Source organism: Anomalospiza imberbis, chromosome 9, assembly GCF_031753505.1.
Source record: "Anomalospiza imberbis isolate Cuckoo-Finch-1a 21T00152 chromosome 9, ASM3175350v1, whole genome shotgun sequence".
Classification (NCBI taxonomy): Eukaryota; Metazoa; Chordata; class Aves; order Passeriformes; family Viduidae; genus Anomalospiza; species Anomalospiza imberbis.
This window is the reverse complement of record NC_089689.1, coordinates 30,470,837-30,484,864: the sequence shown is the minus strand read 5'-3', so window position 1 is coordinate 30,484,864 and position 14,028 is coordinate 30,470,837. Positions and strand designations below refer to the sequence as shown.

The window sequence follows — 14,028 nt, the reverse complement described above, 5'->3', positions numbered from 1 at the left end:
CCGCTCTCCCGCTGCCGTTTGACTGATGCGTCCTTAGCTCTTATCTCTTACCTCTTATCTCTTCCTGAGCACCCGGAGCTGCAGCTCAGAGCTCCGGGGGCAGCAGGGCAGCAGAGGCGGGGCTCACACCCGGCTCTTTCCCTCAGATTTCTCTTTCCCCTGCTCAGGAACCTCAGCTGCTGTCGCCTTCCTCTGAGGCAGCTACACTGCCCCGACTTTCCAACCCTCCTCGCGTCTGGGGCTCTCTGCGCTTTGCTCAGATATTCCTCAGAGCCTGATGGAAACTGAGGCAGGTTAGGCTGGGTTTAGGGAGAAATTCCTCCCTGTGAGGGTGAGGAGGCCCAGAGCAGCTGTGGCTGCCCTTGGACCCCTGCAGTGTCCAGGGCCAGGCTGGACAGGGCTTGGAGCAGCCTGGGACAGTGGAAGGTGGAACAAGGTGAGGTTTGTGCTCCCCTCCAGCCCAAACCATGCCAGCATTCTGTGATCCTCTGTGCAGAGGTGGAAACGCCTTTCCAGCACGCTGGTGCCCTGCAGAGAGCCCCTCCCGAGGCTGGCACGGCCCCGCAGCTCCTCCCAGCACAGCCGGGAAGGTGCCTTGGATCCCCGCCTGGCACGGGGCTGGGCTCAGTCCCCCCAGCAGCGCTCCGGTTTTGGGGGCCCCGCTCCCCGGGGCTGTGCCGTGCTTCCCCAGCGCCCCCGCGCCAGCGATGGCATCTCCGCGGCGCTGCCCCTGCCCCTGCCACTGTCACCGGCTGCTGCCACCACCTCCGTGCCCCCTCCGCTGTGCCCCGTGCCCTGCCGCTGCCGGGCTCCGGAGCCCTGTCCCCAGCCTGGGCCAGGTTTGCAGGGGGATGAGAGCGGCTGAAGGGCACATTTGTTACCTTTGTGGGCAGGGAAGGGGAGGTCGCGACGGACGCGGCTCTGGTGCCCAGAGCGGAGCTCTTGTGTCACCCCCAGAGCTGTGCCCGCCGCGGGGGACACAGGTGTGGCACAGGCTCGTCCCCTTGTCGCCCTGCTGGCAGCTCCGCGAGGGGACACCGGGTATTTGATCTTGAAACCGCCGCGGTGGCACCTGAGCCGTGGCTGAGGACATGTGCCCACGGGGGCTTCCCTGTCCCCCCGGTGGGGGATCCCGGGGACAGGGACATGCCAGAGGGACAGGGAATCAGCGCTGCTTGCGTCAGTGCCGCTGGCACGGCGCTGCGGGCAGGATTAGGTTTCTCTGTGCCGCTGGAGCAGTAAATATTCCCCAGTCCAAGCTCCGCTGCGGGCTCGGACTGCCGGGGCTCGCTGCAGGAACAAGGAAGGTGATGCCAATGTCAAAGGGGATTTGACTGTGATTTTTGGCTGGGGTAAAAGGGCACCCGAGATATGGGGAAGCTGGTCCCGGACTTTAAAGTCAGTTTGTCCTTCCTGTGAGCCGTGCCAGGGAGCAGCCCCTGCTCCTTTGCTGCGAGCAGGGCAGCAGCACGGACATGAATCCGCCGGGAAAAGGAAAGTTCGGGCAGGGTTTGCTTTTCCCCGCGAGGGGAGCGTGCCGGGGCGAGCCGAGCGTGCCGGGGCGAGCGGCGGCTCCTGCCCGCGGGGCCACCATGCCCCGCTTCCCTCCGGAGGCTGCAGGCCCTGGCTGCGCCCGGGCAGGTCATGGCAGAGAGAAAATTGGGAATAACCCTTCCCAAAAGGGGCTGTAAACACAGCCATGGCCACGGGCAATGAATGTCCCGCTGCTGCCTTCCCTCCTCACTTCGGGAGAGATCCCCAGATCAGCCCTGCAGGGGTTTAAAAGCCGTGGGGATGCACATGGGAGAGGAGTGGCCTTGGCAGTGCCGGAATGGTTGGACTGGATGGTCTTGGAGGGCTTTTCCAACCTAAATGATCCAAGGTTTTATGGAAGTGCTGCTGTTTCCAAGCTGAGCTGCTCCCTCATCCCCCTGCACCACCCCCCGTTCCCCCCCACCAGCGGTGCAGCTTTCCCGTGGCTGCAGCTTTGTCCCTGCACCCGTGTCCTGTCCCCTCGGGGGCTCCAGGACACTGTGGGGACTGAGCTGTGCCCAGGCGGGACCGGGCTGATGGGAGCGGATTCCCAGCGCTGACACTGAGGTGTGCGTGTCACCCTCGTCCCCCAGCTCTCAACGCGTTCACCGCGTCCCGTAGGGCGGAGGCGTCTTTGTGCTCCGAGCCGCCTTGTTTTGGGATTTTTCCACTTGGCACAGCATAGCCCGGAGGGGAAGATTTAATCTCTGAAAGGGAAGGGCTGGTGCCAAAATCCTGCGTGCGGGGTCACCCGAGGGCAACACCCGGCAGGGTGCTGGGCCCCCGGGGCCACCGTGCCAGGGACAGCGGTGCCAGCACGGCCCTGACCGCCCAGTTGTGCCGTGGGGAGGGGCGGAGGGAGCCCTGTCCCCCTGCCCGCACAGGGGACACGCGTTTGGTGTCCCCTTGTCCCTCAGTGGCCGGTGCCACCCCATGTGTGACCTCACCTACGCCGCCCTTCCCCTCCTCATGGCCCCCGTGCCACACCCGGGGGTTCCCCTCGTCAGTGCTGCCCATCCCGAACCCCCGTGCGATGCCCCCTTGCTGTGCCCCCACACCCCCATCAGTGCCCCCCCACCGGTCCCCGTGCCATGCCCACCCCTCCCCGCAGTGTCCCCAACCCGTCCCCCGGGAGATGCCCTCCCCTGGCAGCATCCCCCTGTCCCAAAGCCCCCGTCCCAGCCCCCATCACGTCCTCCCGCCATCAATGCCACCACCCCAGCGCTGCCCTCTGTGCCACCACCCCATCACTGTCCCCGTCCCAGCCCCCTGTGCGATGTCCCCTATCCCTGTCCCCCATCCCACCCCCCAGTGCCGTGTCCCCATCCCTGTCCTCATCCGTGCCCCCAGTGCCCTGTCCCCAGTACCGTGTCCCCATCCCTGTCTCCGGTCCCCATCCCTGTCTCCCTGTCCCCATCCCTGTCTCCGGTCCCCATCCCTGTCTCCGGTCCCCATCCCATTCCCTGTCCCATTCCCTGTCTCCAGTCTCCATCCCTGTCCCCATCCCATCCCGTCCCATCCCGTCCCGTCCCCGTCCCGTCCCGTCCCGTCCCTGTCCCTATCCCGTCCCGTTCCCGTCTCCGGTGCCCGTCCCTGTCCCCATCCCGTCCCGTTCCCGTCTCCGGTGCCCGTCCCTGTCCCCGTCCCGTCCCGTTCCCGTCTGCGGTGCCCGTCCCTGTCCCCATCCCCGTCTGCGGTGCCCGTCCCTGTCCCCATCCCGTCCCGTTGCCGTCTCCGGTGCCCGTCCCTGTCCCCATCCCGTCCCGTTCCCGTCTCCGGTGCCCGTCCCTGTCCCCATCCCGTCCCGTTCCCGTCTCCGGTGCCCGTCCCTGTCCCCGTCCCGTCCCGTTCCCGTCTCCGGTGCCCGTCCCTGTCCCCGTCCCGTCCCGTTCCCGTCTCCGGTGCCCGTCCCTGTCCCCGTCCCGTCCCGTTCCCGTCTCCGGTGCCCGTCCCTGTCCCCGTCCCGTCCCGTTCCCGTCTCCGGTGCCCGTCCCTGTCCCCGTCCCGTCCCGTTCCCGTCTCCGGTGCCCGTCCCTGTCCCCGTCCCGTCCCGTTCCCGTCTCCGGTGCCCGTCCCGTCCCGTTCCCGTCTCCGGTGCCCGTCCCTGTCCCCATCCCGTCCCGTTCCCGTCTCCGGTGCCCGTCCCGTCCCGTTCCCGTCTCCGGTGCCCGTCCCTGTCCCCATCCCGTCCCGTTCCCGTCTCCGGTGCCCGTCCCGCTCCCGGGCCGCGGCCCCGCCCCGCGGCGGGCGCATGCGCGGTGCGCGCCGCCGGCCCCGCCCCAGCCATGTCGGCCCCGCGCAGACGCCCCGCGGCCGCGGCCGGGGGGGGGCCCGAGGGGGCGGCCGAGGGGGGAGCCCCCGCCGGAGCCCCCGCGCCCGGCGATGCGGAGCGGGGCATGGCGGCCCCGCCGCTCTGCCTGCGCCTGCTGGCCGCCGCCTTCTACGGCCTCAGCTCCTTCCTCATCGTCGTCGTCAACAAGAGCGTCCTCACCACCTACGGGTACGGCCGCGCCGGCGGGATCCCCCCGGGATCGGGGTACCCGCCCCGGGATCGGGGTACCCGCCCCGGGATCGGGGCATACCCCCTAGGATCGGTATACCCCCCCCGGGATCGGGGTACCCCCCGGGGATCGGGAATCCCCCCTAGGATCGGGGTATACCCCCTAGGATCGGGAATGCCCCCTAGGATCGGGATACCCCCCCCGGGATCGGGAGTCCCCCCCTAGGATCGGGGTATTCCCCCCTAGGATCGGGGTATCCCCCCTAGGATCGGGATACCCCCCCCGGGATCGGGGTATCCCCCCTAGGATCGGGAATGCCCCCTAGGATCGGGATGCCCCCCTAGGATCGGGGTATCCCCCCTAGGATCGGGATACCCCCCCGGGATCGGGAGTCCCCCCGGGATCGGGAGTCCCCCCGGGATCAGCGTGGGGACCCCCCGTGGGACGGCGATGGGGACCCCGCCATTCGCTGCCGGCGCTGGGCTCGGGTACCCGCTGTGTCGCCCCCCTGCCCCGGGTCCTGGCCAGCCCCTGGCACGCCCCTGCTGCCGCCCCCCGCCCCGTCCTCCCCGCTGCCCGGCCCCGGTGTCCCCCGCGGCCCCCCGCGTGGGGTGCTGTGGGACCCCCGGCCTGGGTGCCCCCCTGATCTGTGCTCTGCTCCCGCAGGTTCCCGTCCTCGCTGTGCGTGGGGCTGGGCCAGGTGAGTGGGACCCCGCCGTGTCCCCGCACGCCGTGCTCTGGGGGGCCGTGGGGTGACCCCCTGCTCTCTTGCAGATGCTGGCCACGGTGGCCGTGCTCTGGGCGGGGAAGGCGCTGCGGGTGGTCAAGTTCCCTGACCTGGACAGACACATCCCCCGGCGGGTGAGACCCCTCCTCGGGCACCCAAATCCCCTCCCGGGCACCCAAATCCTCTCCCCAGCAGCTGGCTCCCCTCCTCGGGCACCCAAATCCCCTCCCGGGCACCCACATCCTCTCCCCAGCAGCTGGCTCCCCTCCTCGGGCACCCAAATCCCCTCCTCGGGCACCCGACTCCCCTTCCCAAGCACCCGGCTCCCTTTCCCGCGTACCCGATTCCCCTTCCCACGCACCCAAATCCCCATCCCAGCTCCCCTCCCCGGGCTGCTTTCCCCAGCCCGGGGTCCCTGCCCCAGCATGGGCTCTTGGGGATGCCCGTGCCCGTTCCCGGGATCCTGCAGCTCCGGGACGTGTGTGATTGTGTGTGTGTGTGTGTGTGTGTGAAGGTTTCCATGGCGGGTGGGAATAATTCCACTCGATTTTTTTCTCTTTTTATCCCCCGAGGCTGCTCGGGGAGCCCCCGGCTCGCTCCCACAGCCCTATCCCTCTTCTTTCCAGACATTTCCTCTACCTCTCCTGTACTTCGGGAACCAGATCACAGGACTGTTCAGCACAAAGAAACTGAAGTAGGGATGGGTTTCCTGCACGGGGAGGCTTTCACCGTTCCTTGGGGGTTTCCAGGGTTGCCAGGGAGCCCTGCCGGGCCCCGGGGCTCTGGGTGATGGGGCAGGAGCCGCTCGGGGCCCTGCACTTCCCTTCCTTCCTTCCCTCCCTGCCCACGCCGGGATGTGCCACGTGCGTGTTCCCAAATGCTCCCCGCGGGCAGGGAGGGACTCGGGGCTGGCCCTTAACCATGGGGTGAGGTCTGGGGGTGTCCCTGCGGGTCCCCCAGCCCGGCAGGCCCAGATCCAAGGGGGTGTGGGAGCAGTGCCATTCCCAGAAGGGAATTCCCCCCTCAGGGCAGGGGCAGGCTGATCCCATGTCCCTGCTCCGGTCCCATGTCCCCGCTCCGGTCCCATCTCCCCACTCCGGTCCCATCTCCCTGCTCCGGTCCCATCTCCCTGCTCCGGTCCCATGTCCCCGCTCCGGTCCCAGGTCCCTGCTCCGGTCCCATCTCCCTGCTCCGGTCCCATGTCCCTGCTCCGGTCCCACGTCCCTGCTCCGGTCCCACGTCCCTGCTCCGGTCCCATGTCCCTGCTCCGGTCCCATGTCCCTGCTCCGGTCCCATGTCCCTGCTCCGGTCCCATATCCCTGTTCTGATCCCACGTCCCTGTTCCGGTCCCATATCCCTGTTCTGATCCCACGTCCCTGCTCCGATCCCACGTCCCTGCTCCGGTCCCATGTCCCTGCTCCGGTCCCATGTCCCTGCTCCGGTCCCATGTCCCCGCTCCGGTCCCATGTCCCCGCTCCGATCCCATGTCCCTGCTCCAGTCCCATGTCCCTGCTCCGATCCCACGTCCCTGCTCCGATCCCATCTCCCCGCTCCGGTCCCATGTCCCTGCTCCAGTCCCATGTCCCTGCTCCGATCCCACGTCCCTGCTCCGATCCCATGTCCCTGCTCTGATCCCATGTCCCTGCTCGTTTGGGGTGCGGGGAAGGGGGGCAGCCTCTCACCCCGCTGCCCCTTCCTCCCGCAGCCTGCCCATGTTCACGGTCCTGCGGAGGTTTTCCATCCTGTTTACGATGTTTGCCGAGGGATTCTTGCTCAAGTGAGTGCTCCTGGCCCCAGTTCCCGCACTCCCGGAGTGCCCACAGCCCCTTCCCCTGGCTGGAGCTGCTCCGTGCCCGGCAGCGCCCTGCCTGCCCTGCCCCAGGCAGAGCTGCAGCTCCCCATGAGCTCCCAGCTCCCCGAGGCTGAGTTCTTTATCTCCTAAAAAAACCACAGAGAATTGTCCAAGAGTGTCTTTGCTCGCAGCTCCTGCACTGCTCGGTTGGGTTGGGGTTGGGTTGGGGTTGGGGTTGGGGTTGGGGTTGGGTTGGGGTTGGGTTGGGGTTGGGGTTGGGTTGGGGTTGGGGTTGGGGTTGGGTTGGGGTTGGGGTTGGGTTGGGGTTGGGGTTGGGGTTGGGTTGGGGTTGGGTTGGGGTTTTTCCCCCTTTCCTCAGGAAGAAAAGCTGCTCCCTGCTCAGAGTGTTCCCAAGGACTGAGCAGTGGCTGACGCCGTGTCCCGCTGCCTCTGTTTTCCAGGAAGAAGTTTTCCTGGAGCATTCAGATGACAGTATTTGCCATGATCTTTGGTGCATTTGTGGCTGCCAGGTGAGCTGTCCCCATTCCCGTATCCCGGAGGGTCCGTGCCAGTGGGAATGGAGTTCCCTGGTGTGTCCCAAGAGCAGAGGGATTAAACACTGGCTTTCCCCCCCTCAGACGTGCTCTCTAGTAGGAAAGAATGTTTTCCTGACCCAAATCCCAACCCCTCCTCCCATGATTAACTTTCCCTGACAACTTGCTGGCTCCACAGAAGGTGGAAGGAACCTTCCAAGCGTTGTCCCTGCACAGCCCAGAGCTTTAACTCCCGGTTTTCCCCTCCCCAGTGCTGACTTGGCATTCGACCTGGAGGGATATATTTTTATCCTCATTAACGACGCCTTAACAGCTGCAAACGGTGCCTACGTGAAACAGAAGCTGGATTCCAAGGTGGGCTGGGCTTTGGCTTCCTTTGGGATGTTGGGATTTTGGGATTGGTTCCTGTGAGGTCAGAGGGGGGAGGCTCAGCCATCCCATTCCCAAAATCTGTGCAGAGCTGGAGAGGGGCTGGGGACAAGGCATGGAGGGACAGGCCACAGGGAATGGCTTCCAGAGGGCAGGGATGGAGGGGAGACTGGGATGGAATTCCTGGCTGGGAGGGTGGGCAGGGGCTGGGCTGGAATTCCCAGAGCCGCTGGGGCTGCCCCTGGATCCCTGGCAGTGCCCAAGGCCAGGCTGGAGCCCCCTGGGACAGGGACTGGATGGGATTTAAGGCCCCTCCCAACCCAAACCAGACTGGAATTCCATGAGATGCCAGAAGTGCCGCCCTGCAGCTCCTCTGCCTGGGAGAATCCCACCTGGAGTCAGCTCCAGGCCAGTCCCAGTGGCAGTGTGAGCAGGAGTTTCTGTTCCCACTCAAGCCCCTGGCTGTTTCCCGTTTCCAGGAGCTGGGGAAGTACGGTCTGCTCTATTACAATGCACTGTTCATGATCCTCCCCACCCTGGCCATTGCCTACGTCACTGGAGATGCACAGAAGGTAGGACACCATCCCAAAATCCATGGGTTTTGTGGCACACCGGCACATGGGCAGCGTGGGGCAGGGGTGGTGCCCCAAAACCACCTCAGCAGAAGGGAGCTGCAACTTCGACGTTGAATTTAAACCCACAGAGTTGCTCCATTCAGGAGCATTTTGGCAATGCCTGAGGAATGGGGAAGTGGAGAGCAAGAAGAAAACCCAAATATTATTTAAAGAAGAATTATTTAAACCAAATATTATTTAAAAGAGGCTGAGTAACTTTAGGATCAATGAGTTTCTTCAAACTATTTTTTAATGTCCTTCCCCTCTTGCTGGGGCAGTTTTGTGGAGTTGCTGTGTGGGTTCCCTTTGCTTGTGGTGCCCTGCTGGGGCTGTGGTCCTGGAGATGATAATAATAATAATAATAATAATAATAATAATAATAATAATAATAATAATAATTTAAAAATAAATATAGCAGTAATAGTAATAATAATAGTAATAATAACAATAATAATAATTTACCTATGGTTCTGCATACATGAAATTTTTTCTTGATTATTACTACTATGATTATGATTATTTGCCTGTGGTTCTGCATACATGAAATTATTAATTATTGTTACTCATATCAATACTGTGAATATTATTGTGAATGTTATTATTAATAATGTTAATATTATTAATAATATTATTTATTGTTGTTGTTGTTGCACTCGTTGATGTGCAGCTGGCTCTCCTGAGCAGCAGATTCCTTTTTCCTGCCTGTTTTTCGGAAATCCTCTCCATGTGCGGGGAATTCAGATAAAGTCTCCCCTCCAAAGGCTGGAGGTGTCGCCCACCCTGGGGGTGGCCCTGGGGGCCCTGCCAGCCCCTCTGTCCCCCAGCCTGGTGGCTTTGTCCTCGTCAGGAGCGGGACAATGAGCTGGGCTTAGCAGGGACGGCAGGAGGGGGTGAAGGTGGCTCAGCGCCCTCCAGAGCAGCTCCACGGGCTGCGTTTGGGATAAAAGTGCTCATTCAGGAGCAGAGCTGGGCCTGGGCAGGAAAACGTGGCTGTGAGCAGCCTCTGTTCAGCCCGGAGAGAGAAATGGCTTTTTTTGATTTGCTTTTCCCCTGAATCGACTCCTTTCTGGGCTGCACAAAGATGTGCTGTGTGCCGGGGCTGCTGCCGGGAAACTCCGCCGTGGCAGCGCCAGGAAAACCCCCCGGGAAGGGCTGGGGGGGCTGGGGGCCTGTGGACCTGGGAGCTCCTGTGGTTCCCCTGGAGGCATCCCAGCTCACACAGCCTGCTCTGGGCACAGCTCCTGGGGAAAGAAAGGGCTGCAGGAGCTGCAGGAGGGGCCCCCCAGGGCTGGAGTTGGGTGTCCCTGGGGGAAGGGCATTCCCAGCTGCCTGGCAGGAGCCCTGGCTGCTCTGGCATTCCCTGCCCAGCTGGGAGGGCACTGAGGCAAGCAGCTCCTGCCCTGGGGCTGAGCCGCCTCTGCTCCCTCTGGATTCCACCTGGATTCTGGGTGTCTCCAAGGGTGGAGACTCCCCCTCTTCCCTGGGCAACCTCTGCCCCTCTCCAGGTGTCTGCAGACGTCCAGAGGGACCTTCCTGTGTGTCCCTGTGTGCCCCTGGCTCCGTGATCCTGTCCCTGGGCACCTCTGGCAGAGCCTGGCTCCTGGGTGAGAGCCCTGAGCTCTCCTCAGGGATGCTCCGGTCCCTGCAGGATCTTGGTGGCCCCTCTGGACTCTCTGTGGCACTGGATCCAGCCCTCCAGGTGCTCCCCAAACCCCAAAAGCCCGGGGGAAAAGCCCTTCCCTGAAATCCAGGCTGCCTCATCCACTCTCGGCAGCATCTCCAGAGGTCACAGCTCCCTTGGGATGAGTGTTGTGGTTTGCAGGGAGTGGATTCCGGAATGATCCAATTCTGGGGAACAGCCAGCTGGGAGATGCCTCTCCTGAGCCCTCTGGCTTGTGACACTCATTCCCTGCTTTTTCCAGAAGGGCTGAGCTGAGTGCTGAGGCTGGAGGTGCTGCCAGTGGGACCCCCAGCCTCGGGATGTCATTCCAGGCTTGGAATTAGGTTGGTTTTTCCTGCTGTGAGGTGGCAGCCGATGCTGGGGGGGGTTGTTCCTTGTCTTGCTGGGAATTCTGTGCTTCCCAAGGCTCTAAAGCTGCTGTTCCTGCAGGCAGTGGAGTACCAGGGCTGGGCAGACGCGTTCTTCCTCGTGCAGTTCACGCTGTCCTGTGTGATGGGGTAAGGACTGGGCTGCTGGGCTGGGAGCAGGGAGGGCATCTCCATCCCAGAAACTGGGAATTGTGGTGCCCCGGTGTTATTTAAAAGCCATCATAAATCCTCAGTCCTGCTGGGGAGACCATCCCTGAGAGCTCTGGTGGGTGGAATTATCTCCCACCCTCCTCCAAGTGCGGGTTTAGCTGGAAACGTGGGAAAACAAGGATGGGAATGGACCCTGGCATCCTGGAGTGCTTTGGCTTGGGAGCCACCTCAGGCTCTCCTCGTTGCCTGAAGGGCAGGGACCCCTTCCAAGGCCAGGGTGGTGGCCTGAGGTGGTTCCCAAGCTGTTGTCCCTGACGTTGGCTCTTCTCCACAGGTTTATTTTGATGTATTCCACGGTTCTTTGCACTCAGTACAACTCGGCTCTTACAACTACAATAGTTGGCTGCATTAAGGTGAGTGGCATTCCCTGCTCCCCAAAAAAACCCCTCAGTTATCCCTTGGGAATTGCATTAACCCTTCATGTTCCACCCCCTGCATTTCCTTTTCCATAAATTCCATTTTCCATACAATTCCCTTGTCTCAGGCTGTTTGTTCCTCCCATCTTGTTCCTTTGCAGAATATTTTAATAACCTATATTGGGATGTTTTTTGGAGGAGATTATATTTTTACATGGATGAACTTCATTGGTCTAAATATCAGGTAAGAGCAGAGGTTTATTTATGACTTGTCGGTGAAAACTGGGGTGAAACCAAAACGATTTTACAGATTTAATGGATTTTTATCCCCCAAAAAAACCCCATGGATTTGGGATATTGTTCTTGGTTGTTTTGTGCTTGTGCTTGGGTTTTGTGCTTAGGCTTTGTGGGATGTTCCCAAACTTGTTTTTTTTTTAAAGCCAGGAGAATCCACAGGGGTATTTTAGCAGGAAAATTGAATTTCCCCGAGTTACCAAGCAGAGTCATGGAATTAAGGCAGCAAAAGAAGAATTTTGGGGATTATTTCACCTGGTGTTTTTTATTATTCATCTTTTGGAAAAGTCTCCTTTCTGGGCTGTGTTGTGGGGGTCGCTCCTGTCCTCCTGCAGGATCCCTTTGGGGGTGGAACAGATCTGGAATTAAAACAGCTGGGTTTAGGAGGGAAGCTGGGAATTCTCGTGGGAATGGGATGGATGCTGCCAGCAGATCCTTGTGGAACAGAGCTGGAATTAAAACAGCTGGGTTTAGGAGGGAAGCTGGGAATTCTCGTGGGAATGGGATGGATGCTGCCAGCAGATCCTTGTGGAACAGATCTGGAATTAAAACAGCTGGGTTTAGGAGGAAAGCTGGGAATTCTCGTGGGAATGGGATGGATGCTGCCAGCAGATCCTTGTGCCGTGGCTCTGGCTTTTCCTGGCTGTGTGGCTGATCCAGGAGCCAGGCTCGTTGCCCACGTGTTCCCTGAATCTCTTGCAGTATTGCTGGAAGCCTGGTGTACTCCTACATCACCTTCACCGAGGAGCAGATGAGCAAGGAGTCGGATGCTGGCAGCAAGATGGATATTAAGGGGAAGAGCTCGGTGTGAGCAGGGAGAGGCTTTTCTTGGGAGCCGACCTCTTCTGCTCGCCTGACGCGGGCAGAACGTGGGCAGCGACCCGGGAGCCACGGGCTGCTCTTGATTTGCACAGCTGAGATTGCTGCCTTCACAAATCCTTGGGGAGATCCATCCAGCCTGCACGGGGAAGGATGAGCCTAATTAAGCCTGATCGGGAGGAATTAACGGGTTTCTAATCAAGCTGGGAGTTGGCAGCGGAGGTGGGCACGGGCAGGGCGGGGGCTGGCAGTTCTGCCCCCAGGGGTGGCCCTGGCTGGATCTGCTCCCTGGGGTCCCTGGATCTGCTCATCCCAGCGGGGTGGAAGGCTGGGACCGGCTCCGTGCCCAGCCTGCTCCCTCTGGAACACGGGAATGCCGAGGGGTTCCCTGGGAGCTGCTCCTGGGCTGGGCCAAGACCTCCTGGGTGAATGTTCACTGCTCTCTGGACTTAATTTTTAGCTGTTTTCAGTTTATTTTCTGTTTGTTTGGTCCATTGACCCACTTTTCAAGCTGGGTTTGCCCCCCTGGGTTTATCAGAGCCCTGCATCCACCTCTGTCTTTGAGGCTTGGCGACGTTCCCAGCAGGAAGGGTTTTCCTGCCCCTGCTGAGCTCTGCAGCCTCCCTTGGATCCAGCCGTGGCTTTGGGAAAGCTGCTGCCCTTACTGGGGAGATCCACCAGGGAGAAGCCCTGGGATCACAGCCCATCCAGGGAATCTGCAGGGGCTGCAGCTCCCACCCCTGGAAGAGGCACAAGGACTTAAATCTTCTTTTTGGGCAAGTACAGGGGGCCCCCTAATTCTTGTTTTCCATGGAATGAATCACCCTGGGTTTGTGACCCACACTGGCCAGTGTCCAGTGATTTTTAAAGGCTGTCTTACCCGGCACCTCTTTCCAGGTCTCCTTGGTTTGTCTTTTGGTTTTAAAAGAATTGTTTTTAAGCTTGGTTAAAAAAAAAACTTTTAGTAAAGTAATGTGTTTAGAGATTTTTGTACCCTCACAGCTTCTCTAGACACTGACAGTGGGGTTTTTCAGGAGATACTTGCTTAAACTGGAACTGCTGTTGGGCAAAGCTGCATTTGTTGGAGTTTACCGGGAGTTTTTGGAGGGGAAGGAGATTTTCTGTGAGGGTGCAGCTCCAGCCTGGTGTGCTGGGGAAGGTGTGGAGAGTGTCAGCTGCTGCCTGCTCCAACATCCCGCTCCTGGAGCAATTCCAGAGCCACAATTCCCCCTTCTTTTGTGGGATTTTGTGGTGACTGTAGCGACAAGGGGCAGTTGGGGTGTCCTGGAGCAGCCCCTCAGCACATTGCCCCTCTGAGCACAGTAAAAAAGAAATCCCTGGTTATTTTGTCTCCCAAAATTCCAGTAAAAGCTCGGCTTTGTCCGGCAGAGGGAGGGTCACAAACCCTTCCTGGCGTGCAGAAGCCCCCCAGTCCCAGCCCAGATGGGGTTGCTGGTCCCTGTGATGGTTTTGTACTGGTTCTGTCCTGGTCCCTGTACTGGTTCTGGTTCTGGTTCTGTGCTGGTTCCCAGTACCCAGCTCCTGGCCCTTGCTGCAGCATTCCCAAATCCCTTTTTCCTCCCCCGTGTGCTCCGACCCCGCCGTGCTGAGGTCACAGGCAGGAGGGCGATTCTGCCAGAGGGGTTTTTATGATTTTCTGTTTGGTTTTGAATCTACTGGTTAGATTTGCAGTCCTGACAGGGAAGGATTTTTAAAGCTTATTTTGTCCATGCTGGGATCCTGCTGGATCCTAAACACTGGGAAAGCCAAGAATTCCTCTAACAGTATTTTCTATGCTATTAATTGATTAAAAAAAATGTTTTCTATAGAGAATCTATTTACAAAATGAGCATTTTAGTGATGAAAATCTGAATGTGTGGCAGGCTGTGGATGTGGGGAATGAGAGCAGAAAGGATTTATGTGCCTCTGTATTTTTGTATTTGCTTCCAATAAACCAATGAACCAAAGCTGCTCCTGCCTCTTCCCTGGCTGGAGAGGATGGGAATGCTGGGGTGGATAAATCAGGGATTTGGGGGGCTCTTCACAGCCCCCAGTCCCAGCAGGGTGAGGGTGGGGCGATTCTGGGTTTCCAGCTTTGAATATTCCTTGAGAAGGGATTTGGGAAACATTCTGGGGAGTGAAGGAAACAGCTGGAAGTTGATCCAGAAAAATGGGTTTTGTTTCCATGGGTTTCACTGCAGAGTAACAGT

The 14,028-nt window shown here is 60.2% G+C and overlaps 1 protein-coding gene across 2 annotated transcripts; it reads left to right on the top strand.

Annotated features, from left to right (window-relative positions):
• The first annotated feature begins 3,815 nt into the window (after positions 1-3,815).
• Positions 3,816-13,785, top strand: SLC35D1 (solute carrier family 35 member D1). 2 transcript variants are annotated; one of them, XM_068199037.1, is made up of 12 exons: positions 3,816-4,033; positions 4,701-4,734; positions 4,809-4,895; positions 5,388-5,455; positions 6,467-6,538; positions 7,015-7,083; positions 7,359-7,461; positions 7,956-8,048; positions 10,201-10,268; positions 10,624-10,702; positions 10,867-10,949; positions 11,702-13,785. In XM_068199037.1, the coding sequence occupies exons 1-12, from the start codon at positions 3,819-3,821 to the stop codon at positions 11,808-11,810; spliced, it is 1,080 nt and encodes a 359-aa protein (XP_068055138.1). In that variant the 5' UTR covers positions 3,816-3,818; the 3' UTR covers positions 11,811-13,785. The 2 variants fall into 2 exon arrangements, with proteins under 2 accessions (XP_068055138.1, XP_068055139.1); XM_068199038.1 differs by lacking the exon at positions 7,956-8,048.
• Positions 13,786-14,028: the final 243 nt, after the last annotated feature.

Coding starts and splice junctions, on each gene's coding strand:
- SLC35D1 (XM_068199037.1), top strand. CDS start 3,819: ATGTCGGCCCCGCGCAGACGCCCCGCGGCCGCGGCCGGGGGGGGGCCC. Junction 4,034..4,700: donor AGCGTCCTCACCACCTACGG/GTACGGCCGCGC, acceptor CTGCTCCCGCAG/GTTCCCGTCCTCGCTGTGCG. Junction 5,456..6,466: donor TTCAGCACAAAGAAACTGAA/GTAGGGATGGGT, acceptor TTCCTCCCGCAG/CCTGCCCATGTTCACGGTCC.